General features: G+C 59.1%; 2 protein-coding genes across 2 annotated transcripts in view; both read left to right on the plus strand.

Annotated features, from left to right (window-relative positions):
- Positions 1 to 10,439: 10,439 nt before the first annotated feature.
- DDOST (dolichyl-diphosphooligosaccharide--protein glycosyltransferase non-catalytic subunit) lies at positions 10,440 to 20,891 on the plus strand. Its single transcript, XM_064172177.1, has 11 exons — positions 10,440 to 10,581; positions 12,005 to 12,115; positions 12,385 to 12,471; positions 12,834 to 12,937; positions 14,730 to 14,824; positions 15,654 to 15,747; positions 16,891 to 17,039; positions 18,344 to 18,491; positions 20,012 to 20,132; positions 20,248 to 20,354; positions 20,437 to 20,891. Exons 1-11 carry the CDS (start codon positions 10,440 to 10,442, stop codon positions 20,584 to 20,586), a joined length of 1,308 nt encoding a protein of 435 aa, XP_064028247.1. The 3' UTR covers positions 20,587 to 20,891.
- Positions 20,892 to 21,699: 808 nt separating this feature from the next.
- The window catches only part of DDI2 (DNA damage inducible 1 homolog 2), a 35,225-nt gene continuing 29,742 nt past the window's right edge, over positions 21,700 to 27,182 (plus strand). The window contains 1 exon segment of the mRNA XM_064172158.1: positions 21,700 to 21,877. Coding sequence (XP_064028228.1) covers positions 21,740 to 21,877 — 138 coding nt within the window. The 5' untranslated portion in view covers positions 21,700 to 21,739.

Below are 27,182 nucleotides of genomic sequence, written 5' to 3' on the forward strand. Positions count from 1 at the left end.
GCTGGTGCTCATCTCAGATCACCATCCAAGACCACCGGGGGGGCTGGAGCCAGAACACCTCTGGTAACAAGCTGCAGTGCCTGTGAGGACCCTGCCTCGTGGGCTGAATATGCCTGCTCCTGGGACACCAACTGGGGCTTGTGCCAGCATGGGCTGGGCAGGGCTGCTGGAGCCTTCTGCCTGCACCCAGAGCTGTGGCAAAACAAACCTGCTGCAGAGCTCTGCCTGGGGTTTGGGGCTCCTTGCACTCGGGAGGCTGGAGCCAGGTGGGGTTGGGCTTTTCTCCCACAGAACAAGTGACAGGACAAGAAGAAACAGCCCCCAGCTGCCCCAGGGCAGCTTCAGGTTGGGCATGAGGAGCAATTTCTTCTCCCTGAGGGTTGCCAAGGCCTGAGCCAAGCTGCCCAGGGCAGTGGTGGAGTCTCCATCCCTGGAGGGGGTTCAGAGCTGTGCTGTGGTGCTGGGGGCCATGGTTTGGTGGTGCCCTGGCAGTGCTGGGCTTGGGGCTGGCCTCAGTGGTCTTCAAGAGTCTCTTCCCACCAAAACAAGTCTGTGGTTCTGATACTGTTGGCCAGAAGTGACACCAACACTGCCCAATAATCCCATTTTAGGGGCAGTGTTGCCCCCAGGCCCTGGAGCACAAGGCTGGGACACTTGGCCCATCTTGGGGGCAGGTTGTCTTGGTTCTCTGGGCCAGAGCAAGCTTGAGGTGGGGCAAAGGAGTTTCAGTACCACAGAGAGCCCTGCAGGTGAGCGTTGGAAGGTTCTGCTTCCTCAGCACAGAGCCTGAGCAAGCCCTGCTGGCTTCTTTTCTCGGCTGTGCTGTGTGGAGCTGCATTAAAATCAGGGATGCTTCCCAGAAGGTCTCCAGTGGCTGCTGGAGGTGGGTGCTGGAAAGGTTTGTGGTTTGGAAGCACTCTTTCAGCCTCCCTCTGAGCTCCTGTGGCTCGGTGGGGGCTCTCCCAGCTGGAAGAGGGAAGGCAGAGCAGCAGCTGGAGGGCAGCTGAGCCTGCTAAAGGAGAGGTGCTGCAGGAACCCTCCTGCTGCCTGCACACCGAGCCCTGCCCTCTGCTCTCTGGCACAGCAGCAAAAGCTGCTCCTCTGCTGATGTTGGTAGAGCTCAGCTGCCTGCAGTCCAGGCAGGAGGCTTTGGTTCTGCAGTGCTGGAGGGGGTCAGAGCTGCCTGCTCCGAGCTTTGCACGGCAGTGACAGCTCTGAGCCGCGCTCGGCAGAGCAGGAATCAATCCCACCTGCAGCGAGTGGAGCTGAAAGCTCCTGGCAGTGGCAGCAGCAGAGCACTGGGTCACCTCTGGTGGGGAGCCAGCTCTTGCAGGGGGAGTCCTGAGCATTCCCAGGCAGTTTTCCTGCTGATCCCAAGCTGGGAGGAGTGGCTGACACCCCCCAGGCTGTGCTGCCCTTCAGGCAGAGCTGAGCAGACTGCAAAGCTGGGCAGAGGAACCTCATGAAGTTCAGCCAGGAGTAGTGCAGGGTCCTGCTGCTGGGGAGGAACAACCTCCTGCAGCAGAACTGCAGTCACTGTCCCTGGAGGTGTTCAGCAAAGCCTGGCTGGGGCACTTAGTGCCAGGGTCTGGTTGAATGGACAGGGCTGGGTGCTAGGTTGGGCTGGATAAGCTTGGAGCTCTCTGCCAACCTGGTTGATTCTATGGTTCTATGATTCTATGGGAAAGCAGCTCCACAGAGAAGGCCCTGGGGGTGCTGGGGGACAAGTGCCCAGGAGCCAGCAATGTGCTTTCAAGGGCAGGGAGACCAATGGTGTCCTGGGGAGCACGAGGAAGAGTGTGGCAGAGGTCTGAGACTGGAGCAGGGCAGAGTTGGGTTGGACATGAGGAGGAAGCTCTGCACAGTGAGGGTGGGGAGACACTGGAGCAGGCTGCCCAGGGAGGTGCTTGAGGCTCCATCCCTGGAGACACTCAAGGTCAGAGTTGCTGTGTCCCTGTGTGCAGCCTGCTCTAGCTGGAGGTGTCCCTGCTGCCTGCAGGGGGTTGGACAAGATGACCTTTGGGGGTCCCTTCCAGCCCAGTGCACTCTGTGAAGCTGTGAACTGAAAGGATCTATGCAGTGAATGTTCCAACAGCAACTGAAATGCCACAAAGCTGAGGTTTTGGGAGGACTCCTGGCTCTGCGAGCAGAGGTGCTCACAGTAACCCACCCTGCCCACCCTGGGGCTCTTTAGCTTGGAGGAGACTGAGAGATGTAAAGGTGAGTGCCAGGAGGCTGGGGCCAGGCTCTGCTGGGTGGTGCCCAGTGCCAGGGCAAGGAGCAGTGGTGGAAGCTGAGGCACAGAAGTTCCATGGGAACAGGAGGAGGGATTTAGTCACTGTGAGGATGCCAGAGCCCTGGCACAGGCTGCCCAGGGGGGCTGTGGAGTCTCCCTCTCTGGAGATATTCAAGAGCTGCCTGGATGTGTTCCTGGGTGATCTGCTCTGGGTGCTCCTGCTCTGGCAGGGGGGTTGGACTGGCTGAGCTCTGGAGGTCCCTTCCAACCCCTGACACACTGTGATTCTGCACCCTGGCCCCACAGCAGCATTGGTGACACAAATTGCTACTCAAAGTGAACTTCCCAGCATTGTCCAGGGCAGCAAATCTGCTCAGAAAGTGATTGCTATTTCCTCTGTCCTCCCAAACATCCCTCAGGCAAGGACCTGGCTCCTCCACGCCTCCACAGATGGCTCTTTGCTGTGCTGAGCTAAGAGATGTGTTTGCCACCTCCAGGCTGCAGATGCTCCAGTGACAGGTGGTGGTGGTGGTGGTGGGGAACAGGCAAACAAGGACCTCAGAGACTAGCTCAGGAGCCTGCAGATGAGCAGGATGCAGCTGGTGGCCTTGCTGCAGCAATCCAACAAAGAGAGCAGCACCAGAAGGGTTCCACAGCTGCCTCTGGGAGCTGATGAAGATCTGAAGGTTGCTTTGGATCAGGGGGCTGAGGGCACCCTCAGCTAGTTTGCAGATGACACTAAAGGGAGAGTTGATCTGCTGGAGGCTTGGAAGGCACTTCAGAGAGACCTGGACAGGCTAAAGCCATGGCCTGAGGTCAGTGGGATGAGGGTTAAGGAGTCAAGGGCCAGGTCCTGCACTTGGGTCACAGCAACCCCAGGAACACTCCAGGCTGGCTGTAGAGTGGCTGGAACCTGCCTGGTGGAGAAGGACCTGGGGGTGCTGGTGGGCAGCTGAGCATGAGCCAGGGTGTGCTCAGGTGGCCAAGAAGGCCAAAGGCCTCCTGGCCTGGATCAAACCCAGTGTGGCCAGCAGGAGCAGGGCGGTGATGGTGCCCCTGTACTGGGCACTGCTGAGGCCACAGCTTGAGCACTGGGGGCAGTCCTGGGCACAGGAGACATTGAGGGGCAGGAGAGTGTCCAGAGAAGAGCAGCAAGGCTGGGGAGGGGTCTGGAGGGCACCACAGAGGAGTGGCTGAGGGAGCTGGAGGTGGGTCTGGAGAAGAGGAGGCTGAGCAGAGACCTCATTGCTGTCTGCAGCTACCTGGAAGGAGGCTGCAGTGAGGCTGGGATTGGTCTCTGCTCCCAGGTAACCAGCAACAGGGCAAGAGGAAATGGTTTGAGTTGTGCCAGGGGAGGGTTAGGTTGGACCTGAGGAACAATTTCTGTTCTGAGAGGGTGCAGAGGGGTTGGAACAGGCTGCCCAGGGCAGCAGTGGAGCCCTCATCCCTGGAGGTGGTCAGGAATCTGCAGCTGTGGTGCCTCAGGCTGTGGGTCAGTGGTGGTGGCAGTGAGGTCATGCTTGGACTCGAAGCTTCCTGGGGTCTGTTAAACCTTCATGATTCTGTGTGAAGGCTGCAGCTGAAGGCCTGCAGCTCCATCCAGCAGGAGGTGTGAGCCAAGACCAAGCTTCTGGAGAAGATGCAGAAGAAGCTGAGCAGCTCCTGGCTGTCCCAGCTGAAGGTTTAGGGAGAGTCTCTTTCCTTCCATTCTCTTCAGTGGTTCAGGGTGAAGAGAATGACTCTGGGCTGGCTCAGGAGCAGTGTGGGCAGCAGGAGCAGGGAGCTTCTTCTGCCCCTGTGCTCAGCACTGCTCAGGCTACACCTTGAGTGCTGTGTCCAGTTCTGGGCTCCTCCATTGCAGAGAGATGTTGAGGTGCTGGAAGGTGCCCAGAGCAGGGCAGCAAGGCTGGGGAGGGGCCTGGAGCAGAGCCCTGTGAGGAGAGGCTGAGGGAGCTGGGGGGGTGCAGCCTGCAGCAGAGGAGGCTCAGGGCAGAGCTCATTGCTGCCTGCAGCTGCCTGCAGGGAGGCTGTAGCCAGGTGGGGTTGGGCTCTGCTGCCAGGCAGCCAGGGACAGAAGAAGGGGCCCCAGGCTGAAGCTGTGTCAGGGCAGGTTGAGGCTGGATGTTGTTAGGAAGTTGTTGTCAGAGAGAGTGATTGGCATTGGAATGGGCTGCCCAGGGAGGTGGTGGAGTCTGTGTGGCTGGAGGTGTTGCAGCCAAGGCTGGCTGGGGCACTGAGTGCCATGGTGTGGTTGGTTGGGCAGGGCTGGGTGCTAGGTTGGGCTGGCTGAGCTTGGAGCTCTCTTCCAACCTGCTTGATTCTGTGATTCTAAGCATGCCATCCACACGCAGCCGAGCACCTGCAAGCTGTTTACCTTCATTTCCACTAACCACCAGAGGCAGCAGCCCTCGGGGTGGTGAATTAAGTCGGTGGAGCCCCAGACGCCTGCGCCGGAGCCCTGCGCGGCTGAGGGGTGGTTGATGGGCAAGGCTGCGGCTCCCTCTGCTGCCCCTGGGCACCCACTGCACAGCTCCCTCCTGCTCTGCCAGCGCCCCTGGGCCCCGGGCAGCAAGGGGACACGAAGAGAAGGGCAAGCAGCAGTGCTCTGAAGCTTTGTGCAGCCCTGGCAGTCAGCTTTGCCCTGCTGAGGCAACATCAGAGCAGTATGTGTGTGTGTGTGCAGGGTCCTGTGCCCAGGCTGGGGGAGGATGAGGGTGAGAGCAGCTCTGCAGAGGACTTGGGGGGTTGCTGCTGGGGGAGAAGCTGGACAGGAGCCAGCAATGGGCATGGGCAGCACAGAAGGCCAAGGGCAGCCTGGGCAGAGCTGGAGAGAGGGGATCCTGCCCCTCTGCTCTGACCTCACCTGCAGGGCTGGGGCCAGCTCTGGGGACCACAGCACAAGAGACATGGAGCAAGGACACCTCTCAACTGGACTTTGTTGTCCAAGGCCTCATCCAACCTGGCCTTGGACACCTCCAGGGAGGGGACATCCATCACCTCTCTGGGCAACCTATTCCAGAGCCCAGCTGTGAGCTGCTGAGCCCAAGCTCTGCAGATCTGCAGGCAGAGGGCAAGCTGGGCAGGAGGAATCACCCCAGCACCATCTGCTGCCTGCAGAGAGATCAGCTGCCCTGCCTGCAGAGAGATCAGCTGCCCTGCCTGCAGAGAGATCAGCTGCCCTGCCTGCAGAGATCAGCTGCCCTGCCTGCAGAGAGATCAGCTGCCCTGCCTGCAGAGATCAGCTGCCCTGCCTGCAGAGAGATCAGCTGCCCTGCCTGCAGAGAGATCAGCTGCCCTGCCTGCAGAGAGATCGGCTGCCCTGCCTGCAGAGAGATCGGCTGCCCTGCCTGCAGAGAGATCAGCTGCCCTGCCTGCAGAGATCAGCTGCCCTGCCTGCAGAGAGATCAGCTGCCCTGCCTGCAGAGATCAGCTGCCCTGCCTGCAGAGAGATCAGCTGCCCTGCCTGCAGAGATCAGCTGCCCTGCCTTCAGAGATCAGCTGCCCTGCCTGCAGAGATCAGCTGCCCTGCCTGCAGAGAGATCAGCTGCCCTGCCTGCAGAGAGATCAGCTGCCCTGCCTGCAGAGATCAGCTGCCCTGCCTGCAGAGAGATCAGCTGCCCTGCCTGCAGAGATCAGCTGCCCTGCCTGCAGAGAGATCAGCTGCCCTGCCTGCAGAGATCAGCTGCCCTGCCTGCAGAGAGATCAGCTGCCCTGCCTGCAGAGATCAGCTGCCCTGCCTGCAGAGATCAGCTGCCCTGCCTGCAGAGAGATCGGCTGCCCTGCCTGCAGAGAGATCGGCTGCCCTGCCTGCACAGAGATCAGCTGCCCTGCCTGCACAGAGATCAGCTGCCCTGCCTGCACAGAGATCAGCTGCCCTGCCTGCACAGAGATCAGCTGCCCTGCCTGCAGAGAGATCAGCTGCCCTGCCTGCAGAGATCAGCTGCCCTGCCTGCAGCTGCTGGGTAGGTGAAGTCCTTTGTCTGCTGGGATTGCCACAGGCAGAAGGTGAAGCACAGATGTGCCCAGGGAGAGGAAAGCAGCTGCTGGAAAAGCCCCGAGGTCACCATTTAGAGCTCAGCTGCCCCCCAGGCAAGAGGAGCTGGGGTGGTGCTGCCTGTGCATGGCTGCTGCCAGGCTCAACAGATCACCTGTGGGCTGTGCTCCTCTGCCAGACCTTCTGGGCACGGAGAGCTTCGCTGATACTGTCTGAACAACAGCAGCTAATGGCAGTGTGGTGCAGAGCCTGCAGGAGTAGAGAGCTGGGTGGAGAGCAGCCTCATGGTGTTCAGCCAGGGCAAGTGCTGCACAGCCTCTGCACAGGTGAGGGGATGACCTGCTGGGAATCAGCTCCAAGGAGAAGAACTTGGAGTGCTGGGAACAAGTGCCCATGAGCCAGCAACGGCTCCTGGGGTGCATGAGGTACAGTGAGGACAGCAAGCTAAGGATGTTCTCCTGCCCCCCTGCTCTGCCTTAGCTCCCTAAGGAGCTCTGGAGTCCAGGGTCCAGTGCTGGACAACCCACAACAGAGACAGGGAAGCAGTGGATAGTCCACCAGAGGCTGAGAGCCTGCAGAAGAGCAGCCCCAGAGGGGAGCTGAGCAATGCTCAGCAACAGCTAAAGGAGCTGTGGGGGGCAAGAGGCTGGGGCCAGACTCCTGCCAGTGGTGCCCAGGGACAGGACAAGGGGCAGGGGACACAAAGTGGAACCCAGGAGGTTCCATCTGTGCAGGATGAGAAACTTCCTTGGTGTAAGGGTGCTGGGGGCCTGGAGCAGGCTGCCCAGAGAAGTTGTGGAGTCTCCTCTAGGGAGCTTCCAACCCTCCCTGGGCATTATGCTCCTGGGCAAGCTGCTGTGGGTGCCCTGCTTTAGCAGGGGGTTGAGCTGGATGATCTCCGGAGGTCCCTTCCAACTCCACCATGCTGGGATTCAGTGAATTGGGATTTTGGGCACAGGGGAGAGCAGTCAGGAGAGCATTGACTGTTCTAGAGACAACTCCCCCTCAATGCCATCTCCTCCCACTCCAGATTCCAGCCCTGCCACAGCCCAAACCTGCCTGAGAGGCCCCCTCCAGCAGAGAGCTGTCAGCATCCTGCACTCTGCCTCCTTTTCCCTATCTATTTCCCCTGATTTTGGCCACAGTTGTAAGCTGCAGCTGCTGCAGGACCCAGCCCAAGAAGTCCTTCAGCCTGGTGCTGAAGTGCCAGTGAGGTGCTGAGCGGTGCCAGAATACACCAAACCTCTGTGGGCTTCCACCCAAGCCTCGCTGTAGCTCGGGTGCAGGACATCCCTTCTCTGCTCTCTGCAGCCCTGTGCCTGCCCCACAGTTTCCCCAAGCCAATCTGGTGCCACCATTCCCACGTCTCTCACTGGGAGCTCACCTCCCCCCAACCCAAGGGGAGAAGGCTGCCACGGCCCTGTTGCCAGCTCCCCTCCCTCCATAGAATCAGGCAGGTTGGCAGAGAGCTCCAAGCTCAGCCAGCCCAGCCTAGCACCCAGCCCTGCCCAACCAACCACACCATGGCACTCAGTGCCCCAGCCAGCCTTGGCTGCAACACCTCCAGCCACACAGACTCCACCACCTCCCTGGGCAGCCCATTCCAATGCCAATCACTCTCTCTGACAACAACTTCCTAACAACATCCAGCCTCAACCTGCCCTGCCACAGCTTCAGCCTGGGGCCCCTTCTTCTGGCCCTGGCTGCCTGGCAGCAGAGCCCAACCCCACCTGGCTACAGCCTCCCTGCAGGCAGCTGCAGGCAGCAATCAGCTCTGCCCTGAGCCTCCTCTGCTGCAGGCTGCACCCCCCCAGCTCCCTCAGCCTCTCCTCACAGGGCTCCAGGCCCCTCCCCAGCCTTGCTGCCCTGCTCTGGGCACCTTCCAGCACCTCAACATCTCTCTGCAATGGAGGAGCCCAGAACTGGACACAGCACTCAAGGTGTAGCCTGAGCAGTGCTGAGCACAGGGGCAGAAGAAGCTCCCTGCTCCTGCTGCCCACACTGCTCCTGAGCCAGCCCAGAGTCATTCTCTTCACCCTGAACCACTGAAGAGAATGGAAGGAAAGAGACTCTCCCTAAACCTTCAGCTGGGACAGCCAGGAGCTGCTCAGCTTCTTCTGCATCTTCTCCAGAAGCTTGGTCTTGGCTCACACCTCCTGCTGGATGGAGCTGCAGGCCTTCAGCTGTAGCCTTCACACAGAATCATGAAGGTTTAACAGACCCCAGGAAGCTTCGAGTCCAAGCATGACCCCACTGCCACCACCACTGACCCACAGCCTGAGGCACCACAGCTGCAGATTCCTGACCACCTCCAGGGATGAGGGCTCCACTGCTGCCCTGGGCAGCCTGTTCCAACCCCTCTGCACCCTCTCAGAACAGAAATTGTTCCTCAGGTCCAACCTAACCCTCCCCTGGCACTATTCAAACCATTTCCTCTTGCCCTGTTGCTGGTTACCTGGGAGCAGAGACCAATCCCAGCCTCACTGCAGCCTCCTTCCAGGTAGCTGCAGACAGCAATGAGGTCTCTGCTCAGCCTCCTCTTCTCCAGACTCACCCCCAGCTCCCTCAGCCACTCTTCTGTGATGCCCTCCAGACCCCTCCCCAGCCTTGCTGCTCTTCTCTGGACACCCTCCTGCCCCTCAATGTCTCCTGTGCCCAGGACTGCCCCCAGTACTCAAGCTGTGGCCAGCCCAGGATGCCAGTGGCTCTGCTGCCCACCTGGGCACTGCTGGCTCATGCTCAGCTCCAGCACCCCGGGCCCCTTTCTGCCCGGCTGCCCCCAGCGCTCTGCCCCATCCCGCGGTGCCGCTCCCTGCCCCATCTCGCAGTGCCGCTCTGCCCCATCCCGCGGTGCCGCTCCCTGCCCCATCTCGCAGTGCCGCTATGCCCCATCCCGCGGTGCCGCTCCCTGCCCCACCCCGCGGTGCCGCTCCCTGCCCCAGCCCGCGGTGCCGCTCCCTGCCCCAGCCCGCGGTGCCGCTCCCTGCCCCATCCCGCGGTGCCTCTATGCCCCATCTCGCAGTGCCGCTATGCCCCAGCCCGCGGTGCCGCTCCCTGCCCCATCTCGCGGTGCCGCTCCCTGCCCCAGCCCGCGGTGCCGCTATGCCCCATCCCGCAGTGCCTCTATGCCCCATCCCGCGGTGCCGCTCCCTGCCCCAGCCCGCAGTGCCTCTATGCCCCATCCCGCAGTGCCGCTATGCCCCAGCCCGCGGTGCCGCTCCCTGCCCCAGCCCGCGGTGCCTCTATGCCCCATCCCGCGGTGCCGCTCCCTGCCCCATCCCGCGGTGCCGCTCTGCCCCAGCCCGCGGTGCCGCTCCCTGCCCCAGCCCGCGGTGCCGCTCCTTGCCCCATCCCGCGGTGCCGCTCCCTGCCCCAGCCCGCGGTGCCGCTCCCTGCCCCAGCCCGCGGTGCCGCTCCCTGCCCCAGCCCGCGGTGCCGCTCCCTGCCCCAGCCCGCGGTGCCGCTCCCTGCCCCATCTCGCAGTGCCGCTATGCCCCATCCCGCGGTGCCGCTCCCTGCCCCACCCGCAGTGCCGCTCGAGGCTGCGGTGCCGCTATGCCCCATCCCGCGGTGCCGCTCCCCGCCCCAGCTGCGGTGCCGCTCCCCGCCCCAGCCCGCGGTGCCGCTCCCCGCCCCAGCCCGCGGTGCCGCTCCCCGCCCCAGCCCGCGGTGCCGCTCCCCGCCCCAGCCCGCGGTGCCGCTCCCCGCCCCAGCCCGCGGTGCCGCTCCCCGCCCCAGCCGCGGTGCCGCTCCCCGCCCCAGCCGCGGTGCCGCTATGCCCCATCCCGCGGTGCCGCTCCCCGCCCCAGCTGCGGTGCCGCTCCCCGCCCCAGCCGCGGTGCCGCTCCCCGCCCCAGCCCGCGGTGCCGCTCCCCGCCCCAGCCCGCGGTGCCGCTCCCCGCCCCAGCCGCGGTGCCGCTCCCCGCCCCAGCCGCGGTGCCGCTCCCCGCCCCAGCCCGCGGTGCCGCTCCCCGCCCCAGCCCGCGGTGCCGCTCCCCGCCCCTGCCTCCTTCGCTCTCCTCCCATTGGCCTCTGCCCACCCTCCAGCGGCGCTACGGCGGCCGCGGGGGTCCCGGCACCTGTCGCTGATTGGCTGGCGGCGAGGAGTTGGCTGTCAGTGATTGGAGGGCCTGGGCCAGGAGCTTGGCGCTGATTGGGCGCCCGCTCCCTCTTCCCGCTTCCGCGGCAGCTTGGCGCCCGGTGAGCAAGATGGCGGCGGCGCTGCGCCTGTGGGGGCTGCTGGCCGCGGCGTGGGCCGGGGCCGCGGCCGCGGCGGCGCCCCGCACCCTGGTGCTGCTGGAGAACGGCAGCCTGCGCGACACGCACTCGCTCTTCTTCCGCAGCCTGGCGGGTACGGCTCGGGGGGCTGCTGGGGACCGGTGGCCGGGCCGGAGGAGGAGGTGGTAGCTGCCTAGGGGAGAGGGGAGGTGGCTGGAGGAGCCTTGGTGGAGCTGAGGGAGGAGAGTGGAGGTGAGGGAAGTGTTTGGGCTCCCCTGGCCGAGCCGAGAAGGGGAGGTTGGTGGTGAGAAGCTCTTTGGGTTCCCCTGGCCTGGCTGAGGAAGGCAGTTTGAAGAGCCTCTGGGAGCGAGAGGGAAGAGACTGGGAACCAGGGGAGTGCTTGGGGCCCCTTGGCTGGCCTAGGGAGGAGACTGGGAACCAGGGGAGTGCTTGGGGCCCCTTGGCTGGCCTAGGGAGGAGACTGGGAACCAGGGGAGTGCTTGGGGGCCCTTGGCTGGGCCGAGAGAGGACACTGGGAACCAGGGGAGTGCTTGGGGGCCCTTGGCTGGCCTAGGGAGGAGACTGGGAACCAGGGGAGTGCTTGGGGCCCCTTGGCTGGCCTAGGGAGGAGACTGGGAACCAGGGGAGTGCTTGGGGCCCCTTGGCTGGGCCAAGAGAGGACACTGGGAACCAGGGGAGTGCTTGGGGCCCTTAGGTGGGCCAAGAGAGGACACTGGGAACCAGGGGAGTGCTTGGGGCCCTTAGGTGGGCCAAGAGGAGGACACTGGGAACCAGGGGAGTGCTTGGGGCCCCTTGGCTGGCCTAGGGAAGAGACTGGGAACCAGGGGAGTGCTTGGGGCCCCTTGGCTGGCCTAGGGAAGAGACTGGGAACCAGGGGAGTGTTTGGGGTCCTTTAACTGAGCCGAGGGAGGACACTGGGAACCAGGGGAGTGTTTGGGGCCCCTTGGCTGGCCTAGGGAAGAGACTGGGAACCAGGGGAGTGTTTGGGGTCCCTTAGCTGGGCCGAGGAAGGAGAGCAAGGGTTGAAGGGGGAGTCTGTGGTCCCTTAGGCGGGCCGAGGGAGGAGACTGGGAACCAGGGCAGTGTTTGGGGTCCCTTGGCTGGGCGAGGGAGAAGACTGGGAACCAGGGGAGTGTTTGGGGTCCTTTAACTGAGCCGAGGGAGGAGACTGGGAACCAGGGCAGTGTTTGGGGTCCCTTGGCTGGGCGAGGGAGAAGACTGGGAACCAGGGGAGTGTTTGGGGTCCCTTAGCTGATGAAATGGGGGTTGTTTCCCTGGCTGTGCCTTTGTTTTGGGTCCCCTGCAGCGTTAGTCCCCTCTTGATGAGCATCACTTAGGCATCCTGGCAACAGAGAGGCTCTCCAGGGGGCTGATCCTGCCTGGTTTTATGTGGCAGCGCCCTGGGCGTGCTCCCAGAAGCCACATTTTCCAAAATACTGCTGCTTGCTTGGGAAGTGAAATTGAGACTCTTGCTGCTGCTCCACGCTTTGAGCCTGTGAAGTGCAGGAGCTGTCACTTCTGTCCTGTGGCTGCAGACAGAGGCTTCGACCTCACCTTCCGCACCGCGGACGACGCCGGCCTGTCGCTGATCAAGTACGGCGAGTTTCTCTATGACAACCTGATCATCTTCTCCCCATCCATAGAAGGTGAGTGCAGGAGGGGGAAACTCGAGTGCCCTTGGAGCTCTCTGATGGTTTTGGAAGAAGATCTCCACCTGTTTTGTGAGCTGAATTAGGTCTTGCAACGTGGATGTTGCCCTTTGTGTGTGGCAGCTGGCAGCAAGCCACCGACGCTCCCAGACCGTTAAGAGTGGCTCTTTCCATCACAGGACAGGCTTTGGAGCCTTGCAGTGATTTGATTCTGCCACAGTGAGATTTCTGAGAGCTAGCAGTGAATTTCTGCCCTCTGCTTTCAGATTTTGGTGGGAACATCAATGTGGAGACCATCACTGCTTTCATTGATGGTGGTGGCAGCGTCCTGGTCGCCGCCAGCTCGGATATTGGTGAGTAGAAGCCTCTTTCAGATCAAATCAGCACCTTCCAGCCACTCCTTGTACCAGGGAGCTCTGCTGCTTATGCTCTGCAGGGATTAAGTAGTTTAATCATCCTTCTCTTGAGTGTCTGCAACAAAACTGGGCAGAAAACACAGCTTCCTACTGTGAACGTTGAGGTTTGTGCTGTAGGAGTTGGGTTACTGATAGCCTTTGTGGGTGTTTTAGCTGGGAGAGGTTGTGTTGCTCCTCAGGGCTAATCTGGGAGAGTGTCAAAAATGTGACTCTGAGCTGGATTTACTTCTGCTGTAAGTGCTGGGACTGGTGTCACACCCTGAACGTGCCAGGTGACAGAGTCTGTTGTGCCCTTCCAGGTGACCCTCTGCGGGAGCTGGGCAGCGAGTGTGGCATCGAGTTTGATGAGGAGAGGACAGCAGTCATCGACCATCACAACTATGACATATCTGACCCTGGCCAGGTAAAGGGGTTTGGTAATGAGAACTCAAGTGTGAAGGCTTGGGGATGACCTGTCTGTCCTTGGCAGGCACTGATTGCAATGGCTCAGGTGCAGGACAGTCCTAGAACAGCAATGTGCTTGTTCCTGGGGTGGTTTTCCTCCCAGTGTCAGTCAATACTTTAAGGTCTGAACTGTTGTGGAACCAAAGAGTCACAGAATGGCTCAGAGCTCATCTACTCCAACCCCTCTACCATGGGCAAGGACACCTCTCGACTTCACTCAGCTGCTGAAGGCCTCATCCAATCTGGCCTGGAACACCCCAGGAAGGAGGCAGCCACAGCCTCCCCGGGCAGCCTGTGCCAGGCTCTCACCACCCTCACACTGAACAACTTCTTCCTGTAGACCCAGCCCAACCCTATTCTGCCTCAGCTCCAAACCTTGGCCTGCCTCCAGACCCCCTCAGCACAAGTCCCTCTGCAGCCTTCCTGCAGGATCCCTTCAGGCACTGGCAGCAGCTCTGAGGTGCCCCTGGAGCCTTCTCCTCTGCAGGCTGCACCCCCCCAGCTCCCTCAGCCTGTGCTCACAGCAGAGCTGCTCCAGCCCTTGCAGCATCTTTGTGGCCTCCTCTGGCCTCACTGCAGCAGCTCTGTGTCCTTCTCATGATGATTTGTGTTTGAGGCTGTTGAAGCAGCAGCTGGATGCTGTCCTAGTTTAAAGGTGAAAGTTAGAGTTGCAGAATGGTTTTGGTTGGTAATAATCTTCGAGGTGATTGCATCCAACCATTCTCTGACTCTGCCAAGGCTGGTGCTGAACCATGGCCCTCAGGACCACAGCTCTGCAGAGGTGGAAATTCAGCCTCCCTCTTGATTCTGGTCAAGGCCTTGACAATCTTCAAGGGGAAGAAATTGTTCCTCATGTCCAACCTAAACCTCCCCTGTCATAACCCAAGGCCTTTTCCTCTTTCCTTGTCACTTGTTCCTTGGGAGAAGAGACTAATCCCCACCTGGTTCCAGCCTCCCTTCAGGGAGTTGTAGAGAGCAGTGAGGTTTCCCCTCAGCCTCCTTTTCTGCAAGCTGAACAACCCCAGGGCCTTCAGCTGGGAAGTCAGAAAACATGGGGGAGTAAAACACTCTGGATCCTGCTCTCTTTCCCAGAAGTTGCTTCACATTTCCTTATGGATCACAGATTAATCTGATTTAAACAAATGATAGCTTTTTGCCTTTTAGTTCATCATCTAAATTGATAATTATTCACTCAGCAGCTGCCCACTCCTAATTGTCTGCCAAAACACAATAACCTTTCAGCGAGTCACAGAACGTTAGGGGTTGGAAGGGACCTCTGGAGATCATCCAGTCCAACATCCTTGCCAGAGCAGGGTCACCCAGGGCAGGCCACCCAGGGATACATCCAGGAGGATGAGCAGCCTGCTCCAGGGCTGTCACCTTCACAGTGAAAAGGTTTTTCCTTATGTTTAGGCAGAACCTCCTCTGCTGCAGCTTGCCCCCAGTGCCCCTTGTGCTGTCCTTGGCTGCCCCTGAGCAGAGCCTGGCTGCATCCTTCCCACACTGCACATCTTTAGCACAGCACTGAGCCCTCAGGCTCCTCTGCTGCAAGCTCCCAGCCCCAGCTCCCTCAGCCTGGCCTCTGAGGAGGTGTTCCACTGCCTGCAGCAGCTCTGTGGTTCTGGGCTGGACTCTTTGAAGCAGTTCCCTGTCCTTGAACTGAGGCGCCCACAACTTTCACATGAACATGAGAAGCTGTTGCTTGTGCTAGACCCTGAGGAAGCCTCTCCTCATGATCTCCTTGCTCCCAGCACACCCTGATCGTGGCAGATGCTGAGAACCTCCTGAAGGCCCCCACCATTGTGGGGAAGGCAGTGCTGAACCCCATCCTGTTCCGAGGAGTTGGGTAAGCAGCCCAAGGCGCGGCGTGGGCAGCGAGGGGAGGCGGCTGCTGGGGGTAAACACAGCACAGGGATGGTGTTGCTGTGGGGTGAGTGTGGAGTCACCCAGCTGTGCCTGTTAGCATAGAACTGCAGAATGGGTTGGAGAAGGCCTCTAAGATCATCCAGTCCAACCAGCCACACAACCCCACCATGGCCACCAAACCCTGTCTGCAGGTGCCATGGCTACAGGTTTCTTGAACACATCCAAGGGTGAGGACTCCTCCACCTCCCTGGGCAGCCTGTGCCAGTGCCTGACCACTCCTGCGGCAAAGAAGTTGTTCCTCATGTCCAACCTAAACCTCCTCTGGCACAGTTTCAGGCCACTTCCTCTCCTGTTGTCTGATATGAGGGAGGAGAGACCAACCCCCACCTGGCTCAGATCTCCTTTCAGGGAGCTATAGAGAGCAATGAGGTCTCCCCTCAGCCTCCTCCACTGCATGCTACACACCCCCAGGTTCCACAGCTGCTCCTCCCCAGCCCTGTTCTCCACACCCTTCACCAGCTTCATTGCTGTTCTCTGGACATGCTCCAGCTTCTCAGTGTTCTTGGAGGGAGGGGCCCAAAAGTGAGCCAACATCACCAAAGCAGCTTAGTTCGTGGCTCAGGAAGGTTTCTCAGTATATTTGGTGAGACTTTTCAGTGTGTCCTGTGGAGATGTTTTGCTTTTTGGGCTGTGTGAGCTCTGTGGTTGTCTTACACTTCCAAAGTATGAGGAGATTGGTAGAGCTGTGAGTTCTGCCTTCGGGGGTCCCTGGGATGTTCTGTGCTGCTCACAGTGCCTGTCCCTACCAGAATGGTGGCTGATCCTGACAACCCCCTGGTGCTGGATATCCTGACTGGTTCTTCCACCTCCTACTCCTTCTTCCCAGACAAGCCCATTACTCAGGTATGCTCCATTCCTTTATCTCCTCCTTTGGGCTATGCTTCTGGGATTAAGTCCTCCAGATTTCAGCAGCCTGGGGAAATCCTCAAGTGTTTCATGTCCTGATTGATTTGAAAGGGTCAGGCTGTCACCTGCTTGCCAACATTGTCCTGAGAATCTTCCTGTTTGCTTTTTGCTGTGGGAAAATGTCCACTGTGAGGGAAGCTTTGGCAGAAAGGGCTGAGCTAGATCAGAGCATATCTGCTGGTGGAATTCCAATCGAGAAGGGCAGAAGCTGGAAATCTCTGTACTGTTTTTTTGGAGCTTTTTGGCTTCAGCTTGATTGCAGACACTGCTGCAGTCAGACTGTTCCACCCTGCAGATTAACTCTTTGATCACAGACTCTCAGATTGCATTGGGTTGGAAGGGACCCTCAAAGGTCATCTTAGAATAATTGAATCATAGAATCAGTCAGGGTTGGAAGTGACCACAAGGATCATCCAGTTCCATCCCCCCTGCCATGGGCAGGGACATCTCACACTAGATCAGGCTGCCCAGAGCCTCATCCAGCCTGACCTTAAACACCTGCAGGGATGGGGCTTTGATCACCTCCCTGGGCAACCCCTTCCAGGGTCTCACTACCCTCATGCTGAAGAACTTCTTTCTAACATCCAATCTGAATCTCCCCATTTTTAGCTTTGTTCCACTCCCTCCAGTCCTATCACTACCTGACAGCCTAAAAAGTCCCTCCCCAGCTTTCTTGTAGGCCCCCTTAAGATACTGAAAGGTCACAATAAGGTCACCTCAGAGCCTTCTCCTCTAAACTGTCCCAGCCCTCTGTAGGCAGCAGGGACACCTCCAACTAGATCAGGCTGCACAGGGCCACAATGAGTCTGAATATCTTCAGATACAAGCCCTCAACCACATCCCTGGGCAACTTGTTCCAATGTCTCCCCACCCTCACTGTGCAGAACTTCCTCTTGATGTCCAACCTCAGTCTGTCCTGCTCCAGTTTCAAACCGTTGGCCATCGCCCCTCGCCCTCTCCCCAGGGGCCCTTCTGAACAGCCCTTCCCCGGCCTGCCTGTGGGTGCCTTTCAGCTGTTGCAGTGCAGCCGTGCCGAGCAGTGGCTGGGTGGCTGCTGACTGTCACCCCTGCTGCCGGCAGTACCCTCACGCCGTGGGCAGGAACACGCTGCTGGTCGCGGGGCTGCAGGCGCGCAACAACGCCCGCGTGGTCTTCAGCGGCTCCCTCGACTTCTTCAGCGATGCCTTCTTCAACTCCGCCGTGCAGAAGGCCACCCCCGGCTCCAAGAGGTGCGTTGGCTTCCTGCTGCCCCTGCCTCAGCAATGTCTGGGCAGCTGTGGTGGTTTGGGAGTTACCTCTCCCCGTCCTCCTCCACCCCCAGTGGAGGCACCCAGAGGGGACTCTGCCGGCTGGGAGTTAAGGAGTGAAGCTGTGCTTACAGCTGGGCAGTGTACAAGCAGATAGAGACACAACTGTTTACAGGTACTTAGCAGTTAAAGATAACACTGACACCACTGTCCCTCCCAAAACAATCAGATTGGCTCCCGGCCCAAACCTCCCCCGTCCCTCTATCACTCCCTTCAGAAATAACCAGACTAGGCCCCCTCTGTCTCACCTGACAGATCTGGAGAGATCTGAGGCAGGATGTCAAAAAGACGACAAGGAGGTTAGAGGAAAAAGGGTTAGGTCGGATTAAAGACTTCAGGCAGAGGCAACCACACAGACCAGACCACCAGAGAGGGGGCAGAACTGAGAGCTAACTGAGCAGTGAGTGTCTTGCCTCTATTTTGACTGGTTGAGTTTCTCAGCAGAGGGATGGGTGATAGAGGCTACTGTTGGTTTTTGCCTGTCTTCTCACAGCTAAGGATTTAATTTAGCTCAGTAAAATATTCCAGTTAGAATCATAGAATCAACCAGGTGGGAAGAGACCTCCAAGATCATCCAGTCTAACCCAGCTGTGGGATGTCACACAGTCACAGAATGTCAGGGGCTGAAAGGGACCTCCAGAGCTCATCCAGTCCAACCTCCCTGCCAGAGCAGGGTCACCCAGAGCAGATCACACAGGAACACATCCAGGCAGGTTTTAAATATCTCCAGAGAGGGAGGCTCCACAACCCCTCTGGGCAGCCTGTGCCAGGGCTCTGGCACCCTCACAGGGAAAAAATTCCTCATGTTTAAATGGAATTTCCTCTGCCTCAACTTCCACCATTGCCCCTTGCCCTGGCACTGGGCATTACCTAGCAGAGCCTGGCCCCAGCCTCCTGGCACTCACCTTACATTGATGAGGTCACCTCTCAATCTCCTCCAAGCAGCACAGCCCCAGCTCCCTCAGGCTCTACTCATAACAGAGCTGTTCCATTCCCTTCACCATCTTTGTGGCTCTGTGCTGGACACTGATGTCCTGTAACACAGGCAACAAATGGTCACCCTGTGGGAAACTGCAGAGAGCTGGCATTCAGTTGAGGGTGATGCCTTCTCCTGGCCTGCTTTAACCGCAGCTGGAGTCTAGTGGCTGTCACATCTGTGGGTGGTTTGGGTTTGGCCCGTGGTGTACTTTGGTTGCTCTCCTTCCTCAGCCTTGCTCTGTCCTCAGGTACTCGCAGACAGGCAATTACGAGCTGGCTGTGGCCCTGTCCCGCTGGGTGTTCAAGGAGGAGGGAGTGCTGCGTGTCGGGGCCGTGTCCCACCACCGCGTGGGGGAGCTCACTCCTCCCAACGCCTACACTGTCACCGACCTCGTGGTAAGGCCACCGGCTGGGCAGCAGGGCAGGGCAGAGCTACTTCGGGAAAGGAACTTGAGTCATAGGGTCACAAAACGCCTCAGGCTGGAAGAGGCCTTAGAGCTCATCTGCTCCAAACCCCCTGCCATGGGCAGGGACAGCCCTCAGCTAGATTTGGTTGCTCAAAGCCTCATACAGCCTGGCCTTGAACACTCCTAGGGAGGAGGCATCCATAGCCTGGCTGGGCAACCTGTTCCAGAGTCTCACCACTCTGATACTGAAGAACTTCTTCAGCTCCAGTCAAACCCTGTCCTACTTCAAACCATTCCCCCTTGTCCTGTCACAGCATCACAGAAACACTCAGGCTAGCAAAGCCCCTCGGGATCACCAAGTCCAACCCAAACCCTACTCTACAAAGTTTACCCTAAACCATGTGCCCAGGCACCACATCCAAACGACCTTTAAGCATCCCCAGGCTTGGTGACTCCACCACCTCCCATGGCAGATCATTCCAGTGCCTGACCACTCTTGCTGGGAAAAAAAATCCTAATATCTAGTCTAAACCTAACCTCGTGCAGATTGAGGCCATTCCCTCTTACTCTGTCACCTGTGAGCAGAGCCCAGCAGCAGCCTCTCCATAACCTGCAGGTAGCTGCAGACAGCAGTGAGGTCTCCTCTCAGCCTCCTCTGTTTCACACTACCCATCCCCAGCTTCTTCAGTTGCTCCTCAGCAGATTTATTCTCCAGGCCCTTCCTAGTTTCCTTGCCCTCCTCTGCACTGGCTCCAGCACCTCCACATGTCTCTTGTATTGAGGTGCCCAGAACTGAACACTTGAGGTGTGACCTCAGCAGAGCAGACCACAAGAGGACCATCACCTCCCTGCCCCTGCTGGACACAGCATTTCTGATCCCAGCCAAGGTGCCATTGGCTTCCTTGGCCACCTGGACACACTGCTGGCTCTCCTTCAGCTGCTTTTCGATTAGGACCCTCAGGTCACTCAACACCCTTAGGAAATTTGGGAGAATCTGAGCTCAGAATCATAGACTCATAGAATCAACCAGATTGGAAGAGACCTCCAAGATCATCCAGTCCAACCTAGCACCCAGCCCTATCCAACCAACCAGACCATGGCACTAAGTGCCTCATCCAGTCTCTTCTTGAACACCTCCAGGGACGGTGCCTCCACCACCTCCCTGGGCAGCCCATTCCAGTGCCAGTCTCTCTCTCTGTGAAGAACTTCCTCCTAACATCTGGCCTAGACCTACCCCAGCACAACTTGAGACTGTGTCCCCTTGTTCTATTGCTGGTTGCCTGGGAGAAGAGACCACCCCCCACCTGGCTACAATGCCCCTTTAGGTAGTTGTAGACAGCAATGAGCTCTGCCCTGAGCCTCCTCTGCTGCAGGCTGCACGCCCCCAGCTCCCTCAGCCTCTCCTCATAGGGTTTGTGTTCCAGGCCCCTCTCCAGCTTTGTCGCAGAAGGGGCTGAGGTTCATTTTGGGGCACCTCCTGCTGAGTGCACCGTGGGGGGCTCGTTGCAGGAGTACAGCATCGTCATCGAGAAGCTGTCCGATGGCAAGTGGGTGCCCTTTGACGGAGACGACATCCAGCTGGAGTTCGTCCGCATCGATCCCTTCGTGCGCACCTTCCTGAAGAGGAATGGTAGGAGCCTCTCCCTGGGGGGGCTCGGGGACCCCAGTGCTGTTGGTGTGGTGAGACCTCACCGAGGGTCCCCTCTACCTGTCACCTCACCTGAACGCTGCTGTCTCCTGCTCAGGCGGTAAGTACAGTGTGAGATTCAAGCTGCCCGATGTCTACGGAGTGTTCCAGTTCAAAGTGGACTACAACCGGCTGGGCTACACACACCTCTACTCCTCCACCCAAGTGAGTGTAGTGGGGATCAGCCCCCCCGAGGGGACTGGTGCCTGGGCTGCAGGACCCACGGGACCACTCTCTGCCCTGGCAGGTGTCGGTGCGGCCCCTCCAGCACACGCAGTACGAGCGGTTCATCCCCTCAGCCTACCCCTACTACGCCGGTGCCTTCTCCATGATGGTTGGGCTCTTCTTGTTCAGCATCGTCTTCCTGCACATGAAGGAGAAGGAGAAGTCCGACTGAGCTCCCTCTGGGAGGAAGAGCCTTTTCCCTGGCCCCAGGCAGCGCTCAGGCCCCTCTGGTGAGGACTGGCAGGTGCCAGAGAGGCACTGGGTTTGCATCTGGGCTTTGTTTTCGCACATGGAGGCATTCACAGGAAAGAAGATGAAATCCTGGGGGGGAAGTGTGTTGCCAAAGCATCTTCAGCGCTGGAGCCATGACTCCTGTGGGGGTGTTCCTGGAGTTCACCGTGTTAGTCTCTCCCTGCTGTTGGAATGGTTTTGATTGGAGGTCTTCTCCCTTCCCAAAATAAAATCTGGTTCTTTTCACCATGGGTTGAAATAAGTGGATTCACCGTAGGGCTTTCTGTCACATCCCCAGAGCTGTGGGTGGCTTTTGAGGGACAAGTTCCCATTTCACCCTTGGCAGCTCCGGGGCTTCTGTGGGTGGGCTGTGAGAGAACAGCTGAATGGTGCCAAGCTGGAACACAGTGAAGGGCAAACTGGATTCTGGAGCATGCAGAGGGACTTAGGACACCCCAAAAAGTGAATCACAGAGGGGTCTGAGGTGTCCTCAAAGGCACACTGAGGAAGATGTAGCACCCCAAAAAGCCTTGCTGTGTCCTGGAAAACAAACAGGTGGGCTCAGGGATACCCCCAGTGCTCACCAAAGGCCTTGGAGCACCCCAAAGTGCACAAGAGAGGTCTGGGGAGAAACAAAGCTGTGAAATACAGTCTTAAGCGTGCAGGGACAAAGTGGAGAGGCTGAAGGGAACAGGGCGTGTGGCTTTTGGGTCACACTGGAGCAGTTTTGGGGTGCACTGGGCTGGTTTTGGGGCAGGACGATGGGGACAGGGCCCAGGGGTCCCTACTGGAGCACTGCGGGGTCAGAGGCGCCGGTGAGCGCAGAGGGGATGGGGACTTGGGGGGGGCTGCATTTGGGGGTCCCGCTCAGGGGCGCTGCCCTCCCCCGAGCGACGGCTCAGGCTCCGCCCACTGCCCGCAGGCCCCGCCCCACGCCGCTGCGCGAGCAGAGGACCGCCCCCTTCCCGCCCCAGCGGCTCTGATTGACGGCTGGGCCCGCGGGGCGGGAGCTTTGCGACGGCGGCGCTTGACGGCGGCGGCGGCGGCCCTTGGCGGCGGCGCTTGGCGGGGCCGGTGGCGGCGGCGGGGCGGCCATGCTGCTCACCGTGTTCTGTCTGCGCCGCGACCGCAGCGAGCTCACCTTCTCCCTGCAGGTGGATGCGGACTTCGAACTGCAAAACTTCCGCGCTCTCTGCGAGCTGGAGTCCGGTATCCCGGCGGCCGAGAGCCAGGTCAGGCCCTGCCCGCCTGCGGGCTCCCCCTGAGCACCAGGGCTGGGCCCGGTCCTTTCCTCCCGCTCCCCCGGGGTTGAGGTCCTCTGGGCTGGGAACGGCTGCATCCCTCCTTCAGCCCCCGGGGCCTCCGCCCCGCCGGCTCCCGGAGCTTGGGGGTTATTTCGGGTGGGGAGGTTCCCGTTCCGTCCCCGCTGCCGACCTGTTCCGTTCTGGGAAGCAACGCCTCCGTTTTGGCCTCGCAATCCTTCTCCTTCCCCGGGAGAGAGCTCCGGGTGCCTCCTGCCGCGGTGTCTGACCGGGGGGTCCTTGCGGCGTGGAGCTGAAAGGCAGAGGAGCTGCGGGGTTTGCTGGGCGCTTTGGTGTTAAATGGGAGAGGGTCTGGAGCCAGAGGAGTGGGGGTCAGGGCGGGGGGAGGTCGCGCCCTGTGCTCTCCTCTCAGCCCAGGGAACGAGGCAGAGCCGTCGGAGAAAGGCTTTAGTTACCCTCTCGGGTTGCTGCCCGTGCCTGGGGCGGAAAAGGCAGACTGAGGTTTTCCCCCTCGCTTTTTCTGCCCGGGCATGAGGCCCCAGTGTGGCACCACCACCTCCTTCCCCCCGCAGGGACCCTCTGCAGCCGCAGTTCGGGGGTGGCTGCCGTCCGTCCGTCCGTCCGGGCTGTACTGGCTGTCTGGGGTTCAGCCAGGCTCCCCTCCTTTGGCGTCCTCCCCCCGTGTGTGCCCGTGGCAGCGCGGTGCGGGACGGGCCCACGCCAGCTCCTTTTTCTGGCCGCAGCTGGCAGAGTTAACCCCGGGATCACAGCACCAGCCCTCGGGATCGCCGAGCCCGACCTGTAACCCTGCTCCACAAGGTTCACCTTAACCCACATCCCTGAGCGCCGCGTCCCAGCGACCCTCAAACGCATCCAGGGCTGGTGACTCCACCACCAACCTGGGCATTTGTTTTCTTGCTTCCCCAACCTCAGTTATTGGGGTGTTTTTTCCAGGCGAGCAGCTGTTAGTCAGCACTGGGAGAACAGCTGAACCAGCAGCCCTTGAGTGTGTTCTCTCACTGAGCAGGTTCCCCATGCTTCCCCCGTGGCTTTTTGCTTGCTCCCTGCCTTTGGTGAGCCTTTTATTTTGGGTTAGGTTTGAGGGGGAAGTGGTCTCCAAAGAAGGGGGAGAAAATCTAGGTGAGGAGGATTTTCCTTTGGGGGAAAGCTCTTCATTTTTGGCCAGCAGAAAGGGAGAAACCACCTCCTAGCTGTTCCTACCTGGAGCTCTCCAGACGACTCCCAGTGTGTGGCTGGTAATGGGGACAGCCTCAGCCTGTGGGACTCTGCCTGGTGTCTTAGATACTTCCAGGAGCGTGGAGCATAAACCCCTCACCACCAGCTTTGTCCCTTTTGTGTCATGCAACCTGCCAGCTCTGGGTCTATTCTAGGATCATGAGGGGTCACAGGCTTCCCAGCTTACATTTTCTGGGAGCTCCTTTCCTTTGCACTTAGAGTTTTGTGATGCCTCAGCAGCGGGTGGCAGGGATCAGCGCTGTGCTTCTCGTAGCCACCTCTGCTTCCCTTCTGCTCACCCATCTGCCGTTTCAGCAGTGTTTTGCTTCAGCTCTAAGCTTGAGGAGAGGAGGTTGAGGCTGGAGATCGGGGGAAATTCTTTAGAGTGAGGGTGGGGAGACATTGGCACAGGTTGCCCAGGAAGGTTGTGGCTGCCTCACCCTGGAGGTGTTCAGTGCTAGGTTGGATGAGGCCTTGAGCAAGCTGGGCTGGAGGGAGGTGTCTCTGCCTATGGCAGGGGGTTTGGAACTGGATGATCTTTGAGGTCTCTCCCAACCCATTCTCTGAATCTCTTTCTGTGGTTTCTAGCTCTGTATCTATTATTTCTTCTTCACTGTTTCTGCCCAGTGTTCGTGAAGCATTTTGAGGACCTTCAATCATGGAATGGTTTGGGTTGGGAAGGACCTTCAAAGGTCATCCAGTCCAACCTTCTCTGCGGTCAGCAGGGACATTCTCAACCAGATTAGGTTGCCCAGAGCCCTGTCGAGCCTCACCTTGAATATCTTCAAGGGTGGGAAATGGCCAATGGGTAGAAAGTCCTAAAACTCCAAGTTGTCAGGGAAGCAGCTTGTGTAGAAGGATCCTGTGTGCCTAAACCACCCTCCTTAAACAGGCTGTGTCACACTGACCAGACTGGGTGGTTTACAGCTGGTTTTCCATGCCCAGGGTGTGCATTGCATTAGAAGTGCCAATGGTGGCACAGAAAAGAGGATGAATGTAGTGGGAAGGGCTGAGCAGGGCGGAGGGAACCACAGCTGTGTGTGGAGGATCCACCCTGAGCTCCTTCTCTGCAGCTGGAACATGTCCAGAGAAGGGCAGCAAGGCTGGGGAGGGGCCTGGAGCACAGCCCTGTGAGGAGAGGCTGAGGGAGCTGGGGGGGTGCAGCCTGCAGCAGAGGAGGCTCAGGGCAGAGCTCATTGCTGCCTGCAGCTGCCTGCAGGGAGGCTGTAGCCAGGTGGGGTTGGGCTCTGCTGCCAGGCAGCCAGCAACAGAAGAAGGGGCCCCAGGCTGAAGCTGTGTCAGGGCAGGTTGAGGCTGGATGTTGTTAGGAAGTTGTTGTCAGAGAGAGTGATTGGCACTGGAATGGGCTGCCCAGGGAGGTGGTGGAGTCTGTGTGGCTGGAGGTGTTTAAAAGGAGGCTGCATGAGGCACTTAGTGCCATGGTGTAGTTGACTGGCTAGGGCTGGGTGCTAGGTTGGGCTGGGTGATCTTGGAGGTCTCTTCCAACCTGGTTGATTCCATGATTCATCCCACGTGCTGCAGTTTGGGGTGCTGGCAGAGCAGGGGACTCCAGGTTTCTGAGGGGTGGCTGCAGTCGGAGGGCAAGGAGGGTGGTGTGAGATAAGAGGGACTGGCAGGCTGTAGAGATAAGAGGAGCTGGGTGTGGAGAGCCGAAATCGTTGGGCTCGCTGCAGTGTCCTCCAGGCATCAAGGCAGTGGCTTGTCTGGAGAGGGGCTGGGGAGGCTCTTGCCAGAGCCATGCTCTGGCAGCACTGCTCTTTCCTTTGTTTTCCTTTTTGTGTTTTGTGTCTCCTGTCCTTGTCCACTCAAAGGAAGATTTCAGAGGTGCTGGGTTCCTGGGCTGCTCTGGGCTGCCTGGTGCTCTTCATTGAGGTTCCTTGCTCCATAAGGTGTTTGTGCCCTGTGACACTGTGCAAAATCCAACTGTTGTGTGTTATCAGCACCCTTATCATCAGAACCCCAGGCTGGTGAGGGTTGGAAAGGACCTCTGGAGATCATCCAGTCCGATCTCCCTTCTAGAGCAAGGCACCCACAGCAGCTTGCCCAGGAGCACAATGGCCAGGTGGGGTTGTAGTTGGAAGCTCTTCAGACAAGGAGACTCCACAGCCTCTCTGGGCAGCCTGCTCCAGGCCTCCAGCACCTTCACACCAAGGAAGTTATTCCTGTTTAGGTGGAACCTCCTGGGTTCCAGTTTGTGCCCCTTGTGCTGTCCCTGGGCACCACTGACAAGAGCCTGGCCCCAGTCTCTTGCTCCCCACAGGTCCTTCAGCTCTTGCTGAGTGTCGATTAGATCCTTTCTGGGGCTGCTCTTCTCCAGGCTTAGCAGCCCCAGGTCACCTCCAGGGGTGTCTCTGTCCAATACCTGTCGAGCCAACAGAAACATGCTCCAAGGCAGATAAGCAGGAGGCAGCAGAATGGGCTCAGCTGTCTGCCCAGCAGAGCTGCCTGGCTCAGAAGCACCTTGAGCCGGATGCTGTGGACGCAGAGCCAGTGCCTGGCACTTAATTCATTGTCTGAGTGTTAAGGCTCAAAGCTCATAAATTCAATCCCAGCAAGATGACAGAGGCAGAACCTCCCTTAAACTGATTAAGTTGTCTCTGGCAGAGTGGCCGTGCAGGGACAGTGCCATTTAAGAGGTGTACGTGCAGCAGCAGCGTGATTGCTCTGCGGGCAGCAGTGCTCCTGAGCCAGGCCGTGCCTGGTAACGTGAGAGGATGCTCAGGGACTCTTCCCATCACGAGCTAACCTTAATTACTCCACTGATGTCTTGCAAACCCTCAGAGCAGAGGTTGCCTGCCTTAATATAGCTTCTGTTTGCTTTGGAAGGGACCCAGGCTGGTGCAATAGTGCTGAGGCTGGGAAGGGCGTTGTTAAGGAGAAGGTAGGAAGCTGCTGCTTGTTTCTAGTCTGAGTTTCCCTGCTTCTGATGGCTCTGGCTGCTCGTGTGTGTGGCTCTTGCTGGGTTGGCTTTCTCTGTCTTGTCTGATTTTGCTGCTGCTGGATCTCTGCTGCTGGAATGCCTCAGTGAGAGTCTGGTGCATTTCCGAGCTCCTGGAGTAAAGCAGCAGAAGTCTGCAGGGTCTTTCGGGTCTTAGCTGGCCTCAGGTTGTGCCAGGGAAGGATTAGGTTGGACATTAGAAGAAGCATCTTTGCTGGAAGGGTTCTCAAAGACTGAAACAGGCTGCCCAGGGAGGTGGTTGGATCTCTGTCCATGGAGCTGTTTGAAAGATGTGAGATCTGAGCAAAGCTCAGCAAGAGCTGAAGGACCTGTGCGGGGCCAGACTCTTGTCAGTGGTGCCCAGGGACAGGGGGCACAACGTGGAACCCAGGAGGTTCCACCTGAACAGGAGGAGAAACTTCCTTGGTGTGAGGGTGCTGGAGGCCTGGAGCAGGCTGCCCAGAGAGGCTGTGCAGTCTCCTTGTCTGGAGAGCTTCCAACCACAACCCCACCTGGCCATTGTGCTCCTGGGCAAGCTGCTGTGGGTGCCTTGCTCTAGCCGGAAGATTGAACTGGATGATCTCCAGAGGTCCTTTCCAACCCTCACCAGCCTGGGGTGGATGTGCTTTAGCTTCAGACTTGGTAGAGTGACAGGTTGGTTGGACTTGAGGACCTTTTAGATCTATTCCAACTGAAATGATTCTGTGATTCAGATCTGTAGTAATTGAGACGTTTTGGCTCCTTCCAGGACCTGCCACCTGTGATAGCATCAGGCAGAGCTGTAGAACATCCACACAAGGACTGCAGGAGCTTCTCCCACGCAGCTCTGCCAGTCCCAACCTGCAGCAAACCTGTTGTGGCTGAACCAGCCCTTTCCAGACCCAGAGAGATGTGGGTCCTGCTCAGCAAGGTGCTAAACCTGAAATCTGATCCTAGGCCTGGGGAGCTCAGGCCAAGTTCTCTTGGTTTGGGCTCCTGCCAGGAGCAGGAGGCTGGGGAACTGATCTGCCCTGTCTGGTTGTGCTGTGATGAAGGCACGGGGGCCTTAGTGCTGAGCAGACAGACAGCATTTCTGGGAGC

Source organism: Pogoniulus pusillus, chromosome 36 (genome assembly GCF_015220805.1).
Source record: "Pogoniulus pusillus isolate bPogPus1 chromosome 36, bPogPus1.pri, whole genome shotgun sequence".
Lineage (NCBI taxonomy): Eukaryota > Metazoa > Chordata > Aves > Piciformes > Lybiidae > Pogoniulus > Pogoniulus pusillus.